The sequence below is a fragment of the Falco punctatus genome, assembly GCF_963210335.1.
Source record: "Falco punctatus genome assembly, chromosome: 18".
In the NCBI taxonomy this organism is placed as follows: domain Eukaryota; kingdom Metazoa; phylum Chordata; class Aves; order Falconiformes; family Falconidae; genus Falco; species Falco punctatus.
Genome location: NC_137598.1, coordinates 2442650 through 2458005, shown reverse-complemented (window position 1 = coordinate 2458005; position 15356 = coordinate 2442650). Strand labels below are relative to the sequence as shown.

At 57.8% G+C, this 15356-nt stretch overlaps 1 protein-coding gene and 1 long non-coding RNA gene across 12 annotated transcripts in view; both read left to right on the top strand.

Moving 5' to 3' along the window:
* MEF2D (myocyte enhancer factor 2D) overlaps positions 1–15356 on the top strand; it is a 57626-nt gene that overhangs the window by 25593 nt on the left and 16677 nt on the right. For 9 of the 11 annotated variants that reach the window (XM_080368556.1, XM_080368554.1, XM_080368563.1 and 6 more), the window contains 3 exons: positions 4471–4608; positions 8705–8915; positions 11726–11782. In XM_080368556.1, coding sequence (XP_080224682.1) covers positions 4471–4608; positions 8705–8915; positions 11726–11782 — 406 coding nt within the window. Of the gene's footprint in view, positions 1–4470; positions 4609–4755; positions 4891–8704; positions 8916–11725; positions 11783–15356 lie in introns of all 11 variants that reach the window. The other 2 variants (XM_080368555.1, XM_080368562.1) reach the window with 1 other exon arrangement.
* Positions 4904–8698, top strand: LOC308055006. Its single transcript, XR_013924329.1, has 3 exons — positions 4904–7778; positions 8025–8065; positions 8107–8698. It is a non-coding gene; the product is annotated as an uncharacterized lncRNA (long non-coding RNA).

The following is a 15356-nucleotide window of genomic DNA, read 5'->3' as shown; positions in this document are numbered from 1 at the left end:
GGATTTGAGGGGATTTGAAGGGGCTGCTGCACGGACCTGCCTTCCCTGCCCCGCTCGTGGCCCCTCTCTGCCGGAGCATCTCAGAAGGGATGAGGAGCAACAAGGACCTGGGTGAATCAAGGCAGAAGCCTCTTGATTTCATTTTCCTGGTGGAGAAGGAGCGAGCGGTGGCTCCGGAGGCTTGGCCGAGCCGGGGGCTCCTCTCCCGGCTGCGACTGGGGGGGGAGGTTCCTGGGACCAAGGATGCTGGTACCACCAGCTCCAGGTGGTACGGGCTGGTCTGTTCAAATTAAGTCCTAAAACAACGGTAAACAGGAGATCCCATTTTTTTTATTTCATCCTGGGGAGGTGTTGTCCGTGGGGGGCACGGGGGGCACCCCATCACATGCTGCACAGTGATGCCCTTGAGGGGTTCACCCCCCTGGATGTGCCCAGGGATGATCCCCCTGGATATTTAAGGAGAAGTTCTGGGATGAACGTACCCAACCCCAGTTCAGGAGGGGCTCAGCACCCCAGCTGCCTTTTGGGGACCACCCCCTGTGGGACCACCTCCATCTTTCCAGGATCAGCAGCGGCTGTCGGGAGTGGGATTCATCCACCCAACCCCTGCGGCTCCCTCCGTGCCCGGCAGAGTCTGGGCCACTGCAAGCTTTTAAGTCTGAACAAATCTCTCCTAATGCAGGGAGGGGGGTTTCCTTAATCAGGCGGGGGACAGCTGAGGCCCCCAGACAGGCACGCTGGGTGCCACGTGCGCGCCCGGGCTGGGATCACGCCGGCTTTGCTCCTCGCTGTCGCTTCTTGTTTCCTCGCAGCCCGGCTGACGTGCCAGCTTCTGATAAGGGACTTGGACGGGAGCAGAGCTGGGCACAGGGATGCTCCAGAGCCACTTAAAGTCACACAGCAATTTCTTTCCTTGGCTGCCTGTCCTGGAGGGGGCTGATTTTTTTATTTTTTATTTTTTTTATTGCCCCCTAATTCTCCTTCCTGGGATCGTCGTTCCCCAGGGTGCGTAACATCAGGTGTTTGGCGGGATGCTGGGGAGGTGGCGAAGTGCCACATCTTCCCCCCTCACCCTCATCCTCACCCTCACCCTCACCCTCACCCTCATCCTCATCCTCTTCCTCATCTTCCCCCTCATCGTCATCCTCATCCTCATCTTCCCCCCCATCCCATCCCCATCTTCCCCCTCATCCTCATCTTCCCCCTCATCTTCCCCCTCATCTTTATCTTCCCCCTCATCCTCATCCTCATCTTCCCCCTCATCCTCATCCTTATCTTCCCCCTCATCTTCCCCCTCATCCTTATCTTCCCCCTCATCCTCATCTTCCCCCTCATCCTCATCCTCATCTTCCCCCTCATCCTCATCCAGACTTCCCCAAAGCCTGGGGTGATGGAGTCTCCCTCCTCTAAGGAAAGTCAACCGCATCCTGACGGAGCATCCTTTCCTCTCACATGTTCTGCATTTCCCTTTTCCGGCTGGAATTCTGTTCCCACATGAGCCGGGAATCACCGGACTGGGAACATTGCCTGGAAGAGCGGGACCTGCAGCAGGTCCTGCCGTGGGGGGATGGGCAGGTGGTTGGTTTTTTTTTGCCAACGTGAAGTTCTCACCCTGGTTTTCTCCGTGGAAAATTCTCTGCTCCAAAGGAATTGATTTTAAAGCTGTTTTAGCCAAAAAAAAAAAAAAAATAGTTGTGTGCCGCTGGGTGCAACCCAGTGGCAAAATGGTTTTGTGCCTCTTCTGGTTTTCCCCTGGGAATGGGAATGAGGAGGGATGAGGAGGAAGGCTCTTCTCTCCGAGACCCTGCAGAGATCCTGAAAGTGGGGAATCCTTGGGATTCGCTTCTCGCTCCAGCAGGATTGTTTTCCTTTCCCACCACCTTGTCAAAACGTGGGATGCACGGGGTTTTTTCATTAAAAAAAAAAAAAAAAAAATAAAATGGAAAACCCAGCAGGCACTGCTGGTGCGGCTGGTAATGGCATTTTGTTGTCCCCAAGCTTTGGCTTGTGTCCTGCTGCCACTCAGGTCCCTGTCACCCACCGCCACCGGTGCTTCCCATCCCTGCAGACAACCCGGCAGGGATTTTATCCAGCCTGGTGGGGATGGTGGCACCGTGGCCACTCGGGGCGGCTCGGGATGCTGCCGACCGAACTGGGCGAGGAGGTGCCGGGTCTCAAAGATAATTAAATTCCGACTAATTTTATGAACTTGGTGGCCGGGGAGAGGGAAGAGACCGAGCTGCTAAGTTGGAGCTGGATTAGACACCGAATGTTTTAGAGCCGTGGGGGTGGGAGGTGGGGAATGCGGCAGGGGGTGATGCTGCGAGGGGCTTGGAGTGGGCTGGGGGCTCTCTCCACTTTCCTCGGCGGAGGTTTTGAGGGATTGACCCCCCTGGATGGTTTCATGCGGACTCAGAAATGGCAAAACGCTGTTTAGGAAGGAGAAGGATGTCGTTGCTTGGCTGAAACCTCTCGAAAATTCACTTTTGAGGTTCCCTTCTTTGAGGGTCCCGGGGGGGATGCTTGTCCAGCCATACGATTCCCAAACCCATAGGCAGAGGGGAAGAGCTTCCAGGGATGCGAGGGATTGCCTTCATGTCTCCCAAGCAGGGATGGGAGCGATCCAGCAACTCTCCGTGCAAAGAGAACCGCTGCGAGGTGGGCACAGCCCCCTATAAGACACCGGAGAATCTCCCCAGCTGGTACCCTCTGCACGCGCCTGAAGGAAACCCGGCATTATCCCTGCTCACGGATGCTCATGCCCATCCATGCTCACGGAACAACTTTTTCCTACGTTACCTCTGAAAGAGAAAGAGGAGGAGGAAAAAACTTTTTGTTTTGTTTTGTTTTTAAATTAAAACTCAACTTTCCGTCTTTCATCCGCATCGGCGAAACAAAAGGTTTCAGGGGAAAAACAAAAAAAAGAACTGAAAAAAGAAAAAAAATGTTCCTTCCCCACCGGCAGCACCTGTTCCTTTTTTTGGTCCGTTCTAAAAAGAAACAAGGACACGGACAAGAATAGAAAAATAATAGGGAAAAATCCTCGGGAACCTGCGGAAAAAGCCCTGGGAACCTCCTGTTGGTGCCAAGGACTCGGATTCTTTCTCTGTATAAAGAGACAGTAAAGAACAGGAATTAGGGAATACCAGGAGTTATTAGCAGGTAATTAGGTGATAATTATTAGGTGGCAGGAATTATTGGGGACACCAAACGGTGGCACCGTGGTCAAGCGCAAGCCCAAGCCCTTGGATGCTGGATGGGGATGAGGATTTTTCCCCTCGGTGGATTAAGGCTACGTAACGAGCGTTCAAATCGCCCCCGCCAAGGAGTCGTTTTAATTAAAAAGATCGTGAAAAGCTTCGGCTGGATGGCAGAACGGGCTGGGGGATGGGGTTGGTGCCTGTTGCTTGCCGGGTACAGGCATCCGCCGCGGGGCGGGATGCGGCAGAGCCGCGCGGTGCCGGATTTTATCCGCTCCGGCAAAAGTTCCCCTGCCAGCTCCACGTTTCCCAGAGCTCACAGGTAGGCGAAGAGCCACTCCAGGATACGTTTTCCCCTCCAAATATTTATGTTTATTATTGTTTAGGAAGGCAGAGGAGAATTGTCAAAAGGCTCTTATTTTTATATATTTTTTTTCATTTTTTTTTCTCCCCCCCCCCCTCCCCTGCTGAATTTGGCATGAAAGGAGACCAAGACTTCCAGGAAATTCTGTAGCTTCGACTTCAGGGGGAAAAAAAAAAAATCAATTGGCAAGCATTGGTTCCAGAATAATGCCTAATTGCTTTGGGTATTTTGAAATATTTTCAACAAAATTAAATGTGCCTGCCGAACGCAATCTGCAGATTGGCTACTGAGCACGAGAAGAGGAACTTTTTTGGGGGGTTTCATCCGTAGGTCCAGGGTGGGATAACCCGGCTCCTGCGGAGGAAGGATGAGATGTCGCATCCTTCGCCCCGCAGCAGCGCCCGGCATCTCCGCTGGTCCTGCCCTGGGGTTTGCCCCCCTGGTTGGGGGCGGGGGGGGGGGGGGGGTGGGAAACAACCCACTTTTCGCTGCTTATTTTGGCTTTTCTTTGTCTTTTTATTGATTTTGATCGGTGAGAAGGTTTTTCCCTCTTTTTAGCCGGTGAGCAGATCTCTTGCAGGTTGATTTCCCCTCCTTGTCGCCGTAGGAATTGCAGGTGACGGATGCGTCTGAGCTGGTCCGGGGGCCAAATTCGGCTCTGGTGTAAACAGCTCCTTCGAAAAACAAAGTGGTTTCTCTCTGTCCATCCCCACGGTGTCATTTCGGGATTAAAGACACCCCGGCATCAAAACCCGAGGGCCCGATCCTGACTTTGTAACCCCATTACGCTCAACGCCGTCTTGGCATCACCTCGTGCCAAGGGCAAGTCCTCGTTGGTCCAGGGGGGGCTTCCCGTGTTCCCCACCCCCATTCCCAGATCTCAGACTATCCCGGTTGTGTTTTCAGACGTTAAGAAAGAAAGGTTTTAACGGCTGTGACAGCCCGGAGCCCGACGGCGATGACTCGATAGACCAGAGCCCCTTGATGGAGGATAAATACCGTAAAGGCAGCGAGGATCTGGATATCCTGTTCAAACGATACGGTGTAAGTACCTGCCCCTTGGCTGGAAAACCTTCATTAGATTTTTTTTTTTTGTTTGTTTTTTCTTCCGTTCAATCTCCCCCCAACCTCATCCCTCCCCGACACCCCCCCCCCCACCGTGTCCCGTCATGTCCCCCCCAAACGTAACAGGCGCTGAACAAGAAGCACAGGGAGTGCGAGAGCCCAGAAGGGGATGAAGTGTTTGCATTGACCCCGCAGACGGAAGAGAAATATAAAAAGATTGATGAGGAGTTTGATAAAATGATGCAGAGTTACCGGCTCGCAGTGAGTAGCTGGTGGTCTGCAGCCCCCCCCCCCCTTTTTCCCCTCCCCGGATGCCTCCGGGTGATGGGGGGGGAGGGTAGATTTTGCATGGCTTTGCTTCGGAGCCGTGCTGTGCCTTGGGAGCCGATGCGCGCAGCCCCGAATGTACCCCGGGGCTGACGGGTGAGATGCACCAGGGGACCTTGAGGGTCCCTCTTGTATCCCACCCGGAGAAGCAGGGAAATCCCTTGGGAAATCTGTTCCCATCAGCTCCGGCATTCCTGAGCCTCCTTGGCTCCAGCCAGCCAGCGCAGGAGGATGCTCTTCTCCCCTGCTTTGCTGCAAATACTGGATGAGCATCTCCTTTTCCCCCCCCAAAAAAAGGATTTTCACCCGGGTTAAGACCCCAGCCTTCATGCAAAGCTGGCAGCAGGTGCCGGCCCCTCGCATCCCTGCAAGACTCAGCCCGGTTTGGGCTATTCCGCATTAATTCCCCCCAAATCCACCGAGCCCTTCGGGGGCAGCTGGTGGCCGTGGCAGAAATCCAGGGAGGTTTTAGCCCGTGATCCCGGAGCCGTCACCGGGGTGGCATCAGGACAGCGCTGAAAAGGGATTTGTGTCAGGAGACGGGAGGAGGAGGGGGACACGTTTCAAATTAGTTGTTAGTTCAAGGGAGCAGGGACTAGGGATGCAGGCAAGGCTCCTCCGGAGGGATTAGCCCCGAGTCACCGCAGCCATCCAGCAGCAGGGGTTGAGGCTCCTTTCCAAGGGCTGGATGCAAAAAATTACAGCACCCCCCACCAAAAAAAACCAACCACAAACCCCAAATCTGCTCTTCTGGGCTTTGTAAGCCCCCCCAAGTTAAAATTCTGGCTTTTCCAGAGAATAAAGTCTTGTGAAACCCACGGCTTTTTATCCTGCTGACTTGGCAGGGAGCCTCCCGAGGACCCCAAAATCCACAGCTCCATCCCCTGTATCTCGGGGAGGGGAGGTGACACGGGATGCAGGTGGTGCTGGTGGCTCGCAGCGATGCTGGGACAGCAAGCCCAGCCCTGCGAGGTGGGCTTAGTGCAGGATTAGCTCCTGCGAGGCTCTGCCTCCTCCTCCCAGAGGTTCCTCCCTGCTTTTGCTAATGGGGGGGCTGCTCTCCACCCCCCAGGGTTTACCTATGGTGGCTGGGCATGCCACCCCCTCCCCAGCACCTGGCACAAGCCCTGCCACCTTTGCAAAATAGGTTGGAAAACCAGGAGAGCTTTCTCCTGGGTGCAAAACAGTCTCAGAAAAGAGGGATGGCTTAGCATCTGTATTTTTCTGCAAAGGGGGGGCTCCGAGCAGGCTCCCACTGCCGGAGGCAGCATCCAGCCACGCCGTAAAGGAGCAATCTGTGCCCTAAAGTCATTTTGGCCGGTGACATTCAGGTGCTGAGCGCTTCGGAGTCAGGGCGTAGCATCTGGCTCCCCCACTAAACCTCCCTGCGCAGCCAGGGACCGAGTAATGCCGGTGGAGCGTGTGTGCGGTTGAAGAAGATGCTTTTTTTTTTTTTTTTGCCTTTTTTTTTTTTTTTTTTTTGTTAACCAGCTGGGTTGGTTTTGTGTGTGACGGGAACTAACCAGACTGGGCGGCCGGGGAAGCTTTAACAACAGCCTCATTCGCTGCAGAGAGGCCTCAGCGTGGCTTCTGCCTTTGGTGTTTGTGATGGCTTTTCATGAAAAGAGAAATTGTTGAGGTTTGGCTGGTGTGTGCATCTTCTCCCCCCCTGGATTTTGGACTGATGTGCAAGCCGCCTTCCCTAAGTGCCCTCCCTGGGTGGGGGCGGGGGAGGAGGGGTGGGGGGGACCTGGGACCTTGTAGCTGGTGGCTTGGGTGTGCATCTTGCTGCATCAGCCTGATGCTTTTTTTGAAGGTGCAGTGGGATAGATACGGCTGAAAAGCAAAAACTCTGCTCTTGGGTGGGTGCCTCAACCTCCCGGCTTTATCACGGGATAAATTTATTGCTTCAGATGCGATGCACGGGGAAGGGGGGGGGGGGTTAGCTTTGCTTTTCCCTTCCCCTTCCCGCGAACGTGCACGCATGCAGACGCATTTGCAGTGATTTATTACACAACACTGCCTCGGCGTTCGTGCAGCGCCCGAGAAACCTTCTTCCTCCAGGTTTTGCAGCCGTGTAGAATAAGCTGGGGTGGGGGTGGGGGGGCTGGCTGCATTACAGCTTCTCTGTGTGAAGGGCTGGGAAACACTGAGCCCGGTCCCCTCGGAGCGATGCCGAGCCCGGTCCCCTCGGAGCGATGCCGCAGCGCAGGCTCAGAGCCGGGTCCTGGGAGCTTGGCTGCAGCCACGGGATGTCTCTGAAGGACACGATGCCCTTGAGAGGCTGGTGGGGAGGGTTGCCAGCAGCGAGGCGTGGGGGAGCACCGACCCACTCCTTCCTCCCCGCCTCCCCTCTTACCCCCAAAAGGAAAACACCCCATTTAGGAGCAGCTTTCTGGAAGCAGGGGTGGGGGTGCAGGGCAGCAGCCCCCACCCCGCTGCTGCAGGGGGGGATGCTCAGCTCCCTCTGCCCTCGCTGGGGTCCCAGCACCAGCCCCACTGGTCCCACCCAGCGCTGGCCACCTCTGCCTCTCCAACCCTGAGCAAATTAAAGTGGGACTTTAGCAAAGCCCCTGCTAAAGCCTCTAAGCAGGTGCCTGCTCCGGTTAACGAAGAGCAAATCAGTGACATAAAACAGGCGATAATCGCGGTGAGGCTGGCTCCAGCGGGGACGCTGGGGGGGTGGGGCGGGGGGAAGCTGCTCCTCCACCTGTGGCCAAGGGACAGGGCTTTGGTGATGCTTCTGCTTCCCTGGGGTCAGCTCCTCCTCCTTCCCAGCAGCTCCCAGAGGTGCCAGTATGGATCCCAGCATCCCCCCCGGGGTCTGTGGGGAGCCAGGACGGATCCCAGCGTCCCCCCCGGGGTCTGTGGGGAGCCAGGACGGATCCCAGCGTCCCCCCCGGGGTCTGTGGGGAGCCAAGATGGATCCCAGCGTCCCCCCCGGGGTCTGTGGGGAGCCAGGACGGATCCCAGCATCCCCCCCGGGGTCTGTGGGGAGCCAGGATGGATCCCAGTGTCCCCCCCGGGGTCTGTGGGGAGCCAGGACGGATCCCAGCGTCCCCCCCGAGGGCTGTGGGGAGCCAGGATGGATCCCAGCATCCCCCCCGGGGTCTGTGGGGAGCCAGGATGGATCCCAGCGTCCCCCCCGAGGGCTGTGGGGAGCAAAATCAAGCTTTTCCCAGATGCTCGGCTGCTAGCAGCAGTGCCAGCCCCAACCGGTGATCCCCTGCCAGCTCATCGGGAAGGCCCTTCCCATCCCGCTGGATGAGGACCAGCCTCGTAAAATCCCAATGGGCTGCCTGGCCTCTGCGGTGGGATGAAGGGCACCGTGCCGCTGCCCCCCTTCATGCTTGGGGGTGTTCCCAGCCACCCCTGGCCAGATACAGCCTGAAAATGGGGACCAAAGCGACCGGTGGCAAAGCTTTGACATGTCTGAGCTGATGACAGGTTGTTCTTCCCGGTTTTCCCGGGTGGGCTCTGAGCTCCGGTGCATCCCTCCGCGATGCCAGCACATCCCTCCGATGCCGGCACAAGCAGGGTGCAAGCACAGCCCTGCAGCTCAGCAATGAAATGAGGGGTTTGGGGGGGCGGCCCGGGGCTGTCCCCTCTTTTTCAGCAGTGGGGTGTTGCTGCCGTGGTGCAGGATCAGTCCTGCCCTTGCTCCGAGCCTGCAAAGCGCGGACCCCCCCCCCCCCTTCCCTGCTCCGAGGGGCACCTGCTCCCCTTTACCCCCCTGCTCTCTGTTCAGTCCGCAGTGCCCGCCCCGAACTTCGCCATGCCGGTGACGGTGCCGGTGACCAACCAAAACACGCTGCAGTTCAGCAACCCGGGCAGCTCGCTGGTGACACAGTCCCTGGTCACCTCCTCGCTGACGGACCCCCGACTCCTTTCGCCGCAGCAGCCGGCGCTGCAGAGAAACACCGTGTCCCCGGGGCTGCCGCAGAGACCGGCCAGCGCAGGTAAGCGATGCCGGGAGCCTTCATACCCCATCTCCTCCTCATCCTCTGTGGGGCATCCCAGGGGACAGGGGACACCCCTGCTGCTTCCATTCACCCCCACCCCGAGCTGGGATGTATCCCTGCATCCCTGGGTGGCAGGAGCATCCTGCCAGGGTCGCTTATCCCAGCCCTCCTGCCAGAGGTTAATGCCTCCAGTTTGTGCCTTGGCTCCAAACTGGGGGTGACCCCCCCACCCCTCCCCCCATCCCTGGCCTTACCCAGGGCTTTTGGAGAGCTGGATCCCTGCAGGGATCTGTTTCAAGGTTGGGCAGCGCAAGGAGATGAGTCACCCCGGGCGCTGTTCCCAGGCTTGGGGGTGGCTGCCGGCATCCCGGGTGGCTGCCAGCATCCCGCTCGCCGGTGGCACTCCGGTGACATGGGACCGCTGCCTAAAAAGGGCTTTTCTGTGAGTCGGGCTCTGCTGGTTGCAGTTGGTCACCCAACGATTACTCATACGGATCTGCTGACAGATCCGAGGGAGCAGTCTCGTTTCCAGCGGGGACTGGCCATGGGTAGCGCAGGGCAGGTTGTCACCCGTGTCCCCTGCAGCGGCGAGGAGGAGGGGGGGACACGACGTGTGACCACAGCCTGGCTCTCCCCCAGTGTGATCATAAATAATAATAGCGTGCAGAAAGCCCCTGCCTGCTATTTCGGTTGTCACAGATGCTCTGTCAAAATCGCAGGGGCTGCAAAAGGCAGAACCTGGTGACAGTGACCTCCCCGGACATCTGGGCGGTGGGCACCGGGCTGTGTGTGCCCGGGGGGGGCTTTGTAAAGGTGGGAGAGGGGCTGGGGGGTGCCGCCGGGGTCAGAGTGAGCAGGGAGAGTTGCCTGGGCTGGGATGCAACAGGAGCTTTTGTGGTTTGAAGGCAGTTTAGTTGCTTACTGCCAGCTGGAAGCACTGGGGTACCAGGACCCCCAGACCTGAGCCGGGGGGTGGGCTTTGCTCTAGGACCGATCCCAAAGCGCGACGTCTCGCTCCAGGCTGGGCGGCGGAGCCCTCCCGGGGCACGGAGGGCTGCAGGGATCTCCCCTGCCCTCTCGCAGGCCCCTCTGCCATATAAAAAAAAAGAAAAAAAGAAAAAGAAAAAAAAAGACGCCGTTGTAATGCAGAAGGCGCTGGACCGGTGGTTCGAAGGGGGATAATTTCGCGGTTGCAGGCGCAGAGGTGTTCCAAGTCCGGCCATCTGCGTCTCATTCACTCGCTGCCTGGGACACGGAAGAAATCCTGTTTATAGGAGCCAGGGCATGTTAAAAGAATTTTTTTTTTCCTTTTTTTTTATATATATATATATATATATATATATATTTTTAGCAATGCGCTTGAGCTGCGGTGTTGTTTCCAAAGCAAATGCAAGCGGAGCGTTGGGTCGGTGTCTGCTGGGGGATGGCGCGGGAGAAGGGTGGCCAAGGGGGTTTATTGGGCTGGGAATGGGGAGTACTGGGGTCTGGGGGGGCAAGTGGGGTCCCGCAGCAGGGCACAGCCCCCACATCCCAGTGGGATCCCTTCTCCGGGACTTGGGAGGCGTTGGGATGTCTGGCTTTGCATCCTCACCCCTCGAAGAAAGGGCGGCTGCCGCAGCGCCGCACCTGCCACATTTTGGGGGTCCCCTTGCCCTTTTTTCCAGCTGCCAGATATTTGGGGGACCACCAGCATCCCCGAAGGTGGCCCGGCATCCCTGACAGTGGTCCCACGTGGGAAGCAGCCGCGCTTCCCTGCACGGCGACATCAGGGGCTCACTGCAAGCCCAAAGCCCAGAGCTGGGGGGCTGGGGAAAAAAAAAAAAAAAAAAAAAAGGCAAAAAAAGGATTTCTGTTTCAGGTTTCCCCATCTGGGGGGGGTGGGGAGAAGGGTTGGGCAGCGGTTAGAGGTGGGATTTGGGATTGGAGGCTCCTCGTTCCCTTAGCCAGGGCTCCGGAATGACTGCGGTTGGAGCTCCGGAGCCTCCGTGCCGGCTGTTGGCCGAAATCATCAGCCGCAGTGTGGCCAGGCAGCCCGGGGTTGTGAATAGGCGGCTTTCAGAAATAATAACGAGGCAGAAAGCGAAGAAAAAAATAAATAAGTAAATAAATAAACTTTAAAAATATATAAAATAAAATAAAATAAAAATAAGCATTTTAAAAAATAATAAAAATTTAAAAATCTAAAAAATTATAAAAAAGTTAAAATGAATAAAAAATAAAAATAAAAAATAAAACCTTCTCGCAGGCAAGGCAAAACGTTGAGTTTCTGGGGGATGAAAAGGCCTCTGGTCTGGTTTTTCCCGGCACGGCAGGGAGCAGCGGCGCTTTTCCAAGCGTTGGGACTGCGGGAGGCGGAATCGTAGCGGCGTCCTGGCAGCGTGGGGCTGGTTTCCATTCGGTGCGAACATTATGGGGTGGATAGTGTTTCACGTCTTGCTGCTGGGGCTGCCTTCCCCGGCAGCACCAGCCCCGTGTCCCCCCCAAAAGGGGGGCTTGGAATAAAATAGCCGCAGTGTTTTCCCAGCCGCCTCCTTTGGAGCGGGCTCCTGTGCCGCCTGGCTCCTTCCCAAAGGAAACGGATCCGCCTGGATAATGTTTCCCAACCTGATCACCAGGAACGCTGCTCATTTTGCCCAAGGAATCTCTCCCCCGGGAAGGCGACACCGCTCGTTTTCCTCTGCCTTCCTCCCTCGTGCTCACCCTCTTCCTCCCCGCCCCCCCCCTCCCCGAAAAAAAAAAAAAAAAAAAAAAAAGGAGGGATGCTCCCCCTTTTCCCGAGTGACCCCGTGTTTCCAATTCCTTTGCAGGGGCAATGCTGGGGGGAGACCTGAACAACACGAACGGAGCCTGCCCGAGCCCCGTGGGTAAGTGAGGGGTCGCTGCCTCTCGGGACCCCCTGCCCTTGGCTCCCTTTGCCGCCCCGTGCCTCAGTTTCCCCGCGCTCCCGTAGGATTGTGCTTTGCCCGTTTGGCACCATCGGTCAGCGAAGAAGTGCTGGGGAGGATTTTGGTGGAGACCCCAGCGACCAGGGCAGGAGGGGGGGTGTGGGGGTATGTTTTGGGGGGGGTCAGCATCTCCCCTGGGGTTTTGGGAGAGCTGCAAATCAGTATTTTTTTTTTTTATTGGATTGGATTGGATTGGAATGGAATGGAATAGATTGGAGAGCTGGATTGGGACCATGATTTGGGAATTTCTGGGTTCAGCTCCCCGCGCTGAGCCCTGACCTCGGGGGGAGTCGCTTCACACCCGACCCCTCGTTGCGCTCGAGCCCTATCAAGGAATTTTACTGCCAAGAAAAAAAAACTCATTAAGGTCCTTTTCCGCCCCGAGAACCTCGGTGCTAACAAGGCTCAGACCTCGGGGCTGAGCTCCCCGGCTATAAAACGTGCTAATTATATACCTATTATAATGCACCGCTGGGTGAGGGCTCTGGGGCAAGACCCCAAACCAACGCCAGCCCCCGGATCCCGCTGGGAAGCAGCTGCCGCTCCCAGCACCACTGGGGCAGGATGGGCTGCGGTCCAGGTTGGAGCAGGATGGATGCCGAGCATCCCTGGGCGAGCCGAGTCAGCCCGTACCCCGGAGCTCGTCACCCCCTTGGGGTTTTTTTTGCGGTGGGGCTGCAGCCAGTGGCACGGAGGAGGAGTGGGTTGTTCAGTGGTGTCCCAGTTAAAACCACTTGGAGACTGGGTCCCACCGGTTGGGTGGATGGGGCTGTCCCCAGCCCTGGCACCACGGTTGGTCTTGGGAATAACTTTTTCCCTGTGCTGGGCGGCAGCTGTGCCAGCACTGGCGGAATTTCTCCCTGGGGCCAAATCCTGCCAGGGCAGCTGGTGGGGCTGGCATCTCCCTGGGGCCAAATCCTGCCAGGGCAGCTCGTGGGGCTGGAATGTCCCTGGGGCCAAATCCTGCCAGGGCAGCTCGTGGGGCTGGCGTCTCCCTGGGACCCTTCCAGCTCCTGGTGCAGAATTTTTTGCTGCTCCTCCAAAGGGGGAGGGAAGGGGTCTTCGTGCCGCAGCCCCCAGCCACCTTCGTGGCCCCTTTTCGCCCCCACGTCAGCTGTCGAGAGCAGCCGTGGCGGCGGGGAGCTTGGCAGGGCCCGTGAATGTCAGCATTGACGTCACCGGAGCATTCCCTGCGTTCCTGCTGCTGCTCCAGGAACCAGGCGTGAGGAGCAGGGACAGCCCGGCCGCAGCCAGCCCAGGACCCCCACTGTCCCCAGACCACCCCCCCCATCCCCAGCGCTCCCCGTGCCAGCTGTGGGAGGGGAGCGTGGCTCTGGCACTGCGCTTGCGGTTTTGGGGTACCCGGGATATCTCTTCCTCCTCCTCCTCCTCCTCCTCCTCCTCCTCCTCTTCCTCCTCCCTTGCAATCTCTGCAGCACCAAGTGATCACCTGCTGCCTCTGAGTCATCAGCCACCGGGTGCCTCTGGCCCAATCCTGCATCGATGCTGGCTGCATCCCCGTGTCCTGCCTGCTCAGCACGGGGTGCACCGTCCCTGGGGTCCCTGGGGGTGGGAAGCCCCCTGCCCACCCTGCCTGCACACCATGGAGTGCACCGTCCCTGGGGTCCCTGGGGGTGGGAAGCCCCCTGCCCACCCTGCCTGCACACCATGGAGTGCACCGTCCCTGGGGTCCCTGGGGGTGGGAAGCCCCCTGCCCACCCTGCCTGCACACCATGGAGTGCACCGTCCCTGGGGTCCCTGGGGGTGGGAAGCCCCCTGCCCACCCTGCCTGCACATCACGGGGTGCACCGTCCCTGGGGTCCCCGGCTCTGTGAGGGCACAGGGTGCTGCCAGGCTCGAAGTCACATCAGGGTGGTGCAAAGGCAGCCCTGAGTGCTGCACTTTTGGAGCCCTTTTTGGGGGGTCCCTCCCATCTCCAGCTCATGGGGGTGGCCAGATCCAGGCTGGGGGGACTTCTGATGACAGTGCCCAAGGCCGCCTTCATGGGAAGCCCCTTTGTGGGGGGTGAGTGGTGGCACAGGGACCCAAATCTGCTCCCGTAATCCACACCCTGACTGATGCGCACGAGGCATCCCCATGAGAGCCGCGTGTGCACCCGCGTCGGTGCCACCTTGGCAAGGAGGATGTCAGGGGGTTCAACATTTCTTCTGGCTTTCCCTCCGTCGCTTTTTGCATGGGTAGCAAAGGGCACCTGGAGAATTTTTTGCACCTTCATCGTTAGTAAATATCAAAAATAAATATAAAAGCCAGTGGACTCGCAAGCCAAAGGCACGTAGGTCACGGTGCGGGGAGGCAGGAGGTACCCGGGACCTGATGCACCAGGCACATGCCTTATGCACGGCTGCTCACGGTGATTTGGCACCGGGAGGACACCTCTTTGGGGACAGGGACACGGATGCAGGAGTTGCAAGACGGGGCCACTGCTAGCATCCCTGATGGGCAGCTCCCAGCCACCCTGGTGGGGCAGCAGCACCGGTCCCCAGCAGCACCAGTGGCGTCACAGCCGTGGTTCCCAGGGTGCGTGGCCATCCCCCTTGCCCAGTTTGCCCCATCACTGATGTGTCCAGCACTGGGACAGCTCTGGGAGAGGCAGCGCCTGGTGCTTGGCCCCCGATGAGCACGCGCCATGGCTGCGGCGTCACTGCCACCAGCCGCCTGCTGAAATGCAGATGTAGCGCAATGGTAGATGTGATTAATAATGCAATCAGCGACCTATTTTTCCTGGTCTAACGTGCAATGAATATGAGGGCTGAATCCTGGTGATTGCTAAATGCCTTTCTATCTTTGGGGCCTATTCACAAAAAAAACCACAACCCTCATCAGAACAGTAATCTGATCCAATTTATTCCTTTCCTGATGTTCATCAAATCTTTTCCTTTTTAATTTTTTTCTTCCTTTCCTTTCTTCTTTCCCCCCCCCCCTTCCCCCCTCTCTTTGCACATAAAATCCTTAAGTGGGGCAGCAGGAGGAGGAGGAGGAGGGAACCTCAGATCTTCAAAGGGGCAGCGGGATCAGTGAACTGAGTCCTCGCTCTGCCACAGCCCCTTTTCGCTGCTCCGGTACCATAAAGGGACCTTAAAAGTGAAAGTAACAGTAATTATCCCCCCTTGCTAGGGCCCCAGTACCCTGCTGGAGCAGCATAAAGATGCCTTGCTACAAATCAGGCCTGTAATATTTATTGGATCTTATTGCAGTAACGATGGTGGGTTCCTGCAGGTTGGGGAGCTGCCGCAGGAGCTGGGGGCTGCCCGCCTGCCCCCGCCGCTGCCCCTGCCCCTGCCTGGGGCAGGTTGTCCTGCTTGTGATGGGGAGGGTGCACCCGCTGCAGGCACTGCCTGGGGGCTGGGGATGAGCCTGCGTGGGGTGCGGGAGGGTTTTGGGGGGATGCAGGGAGGAGCAGCCCTGTGGTGGCACCGCTCGCCGTGTGTGCATTTGCCACCGCCGTGCATTCACCTCCTTCCTCTCTGTCCCC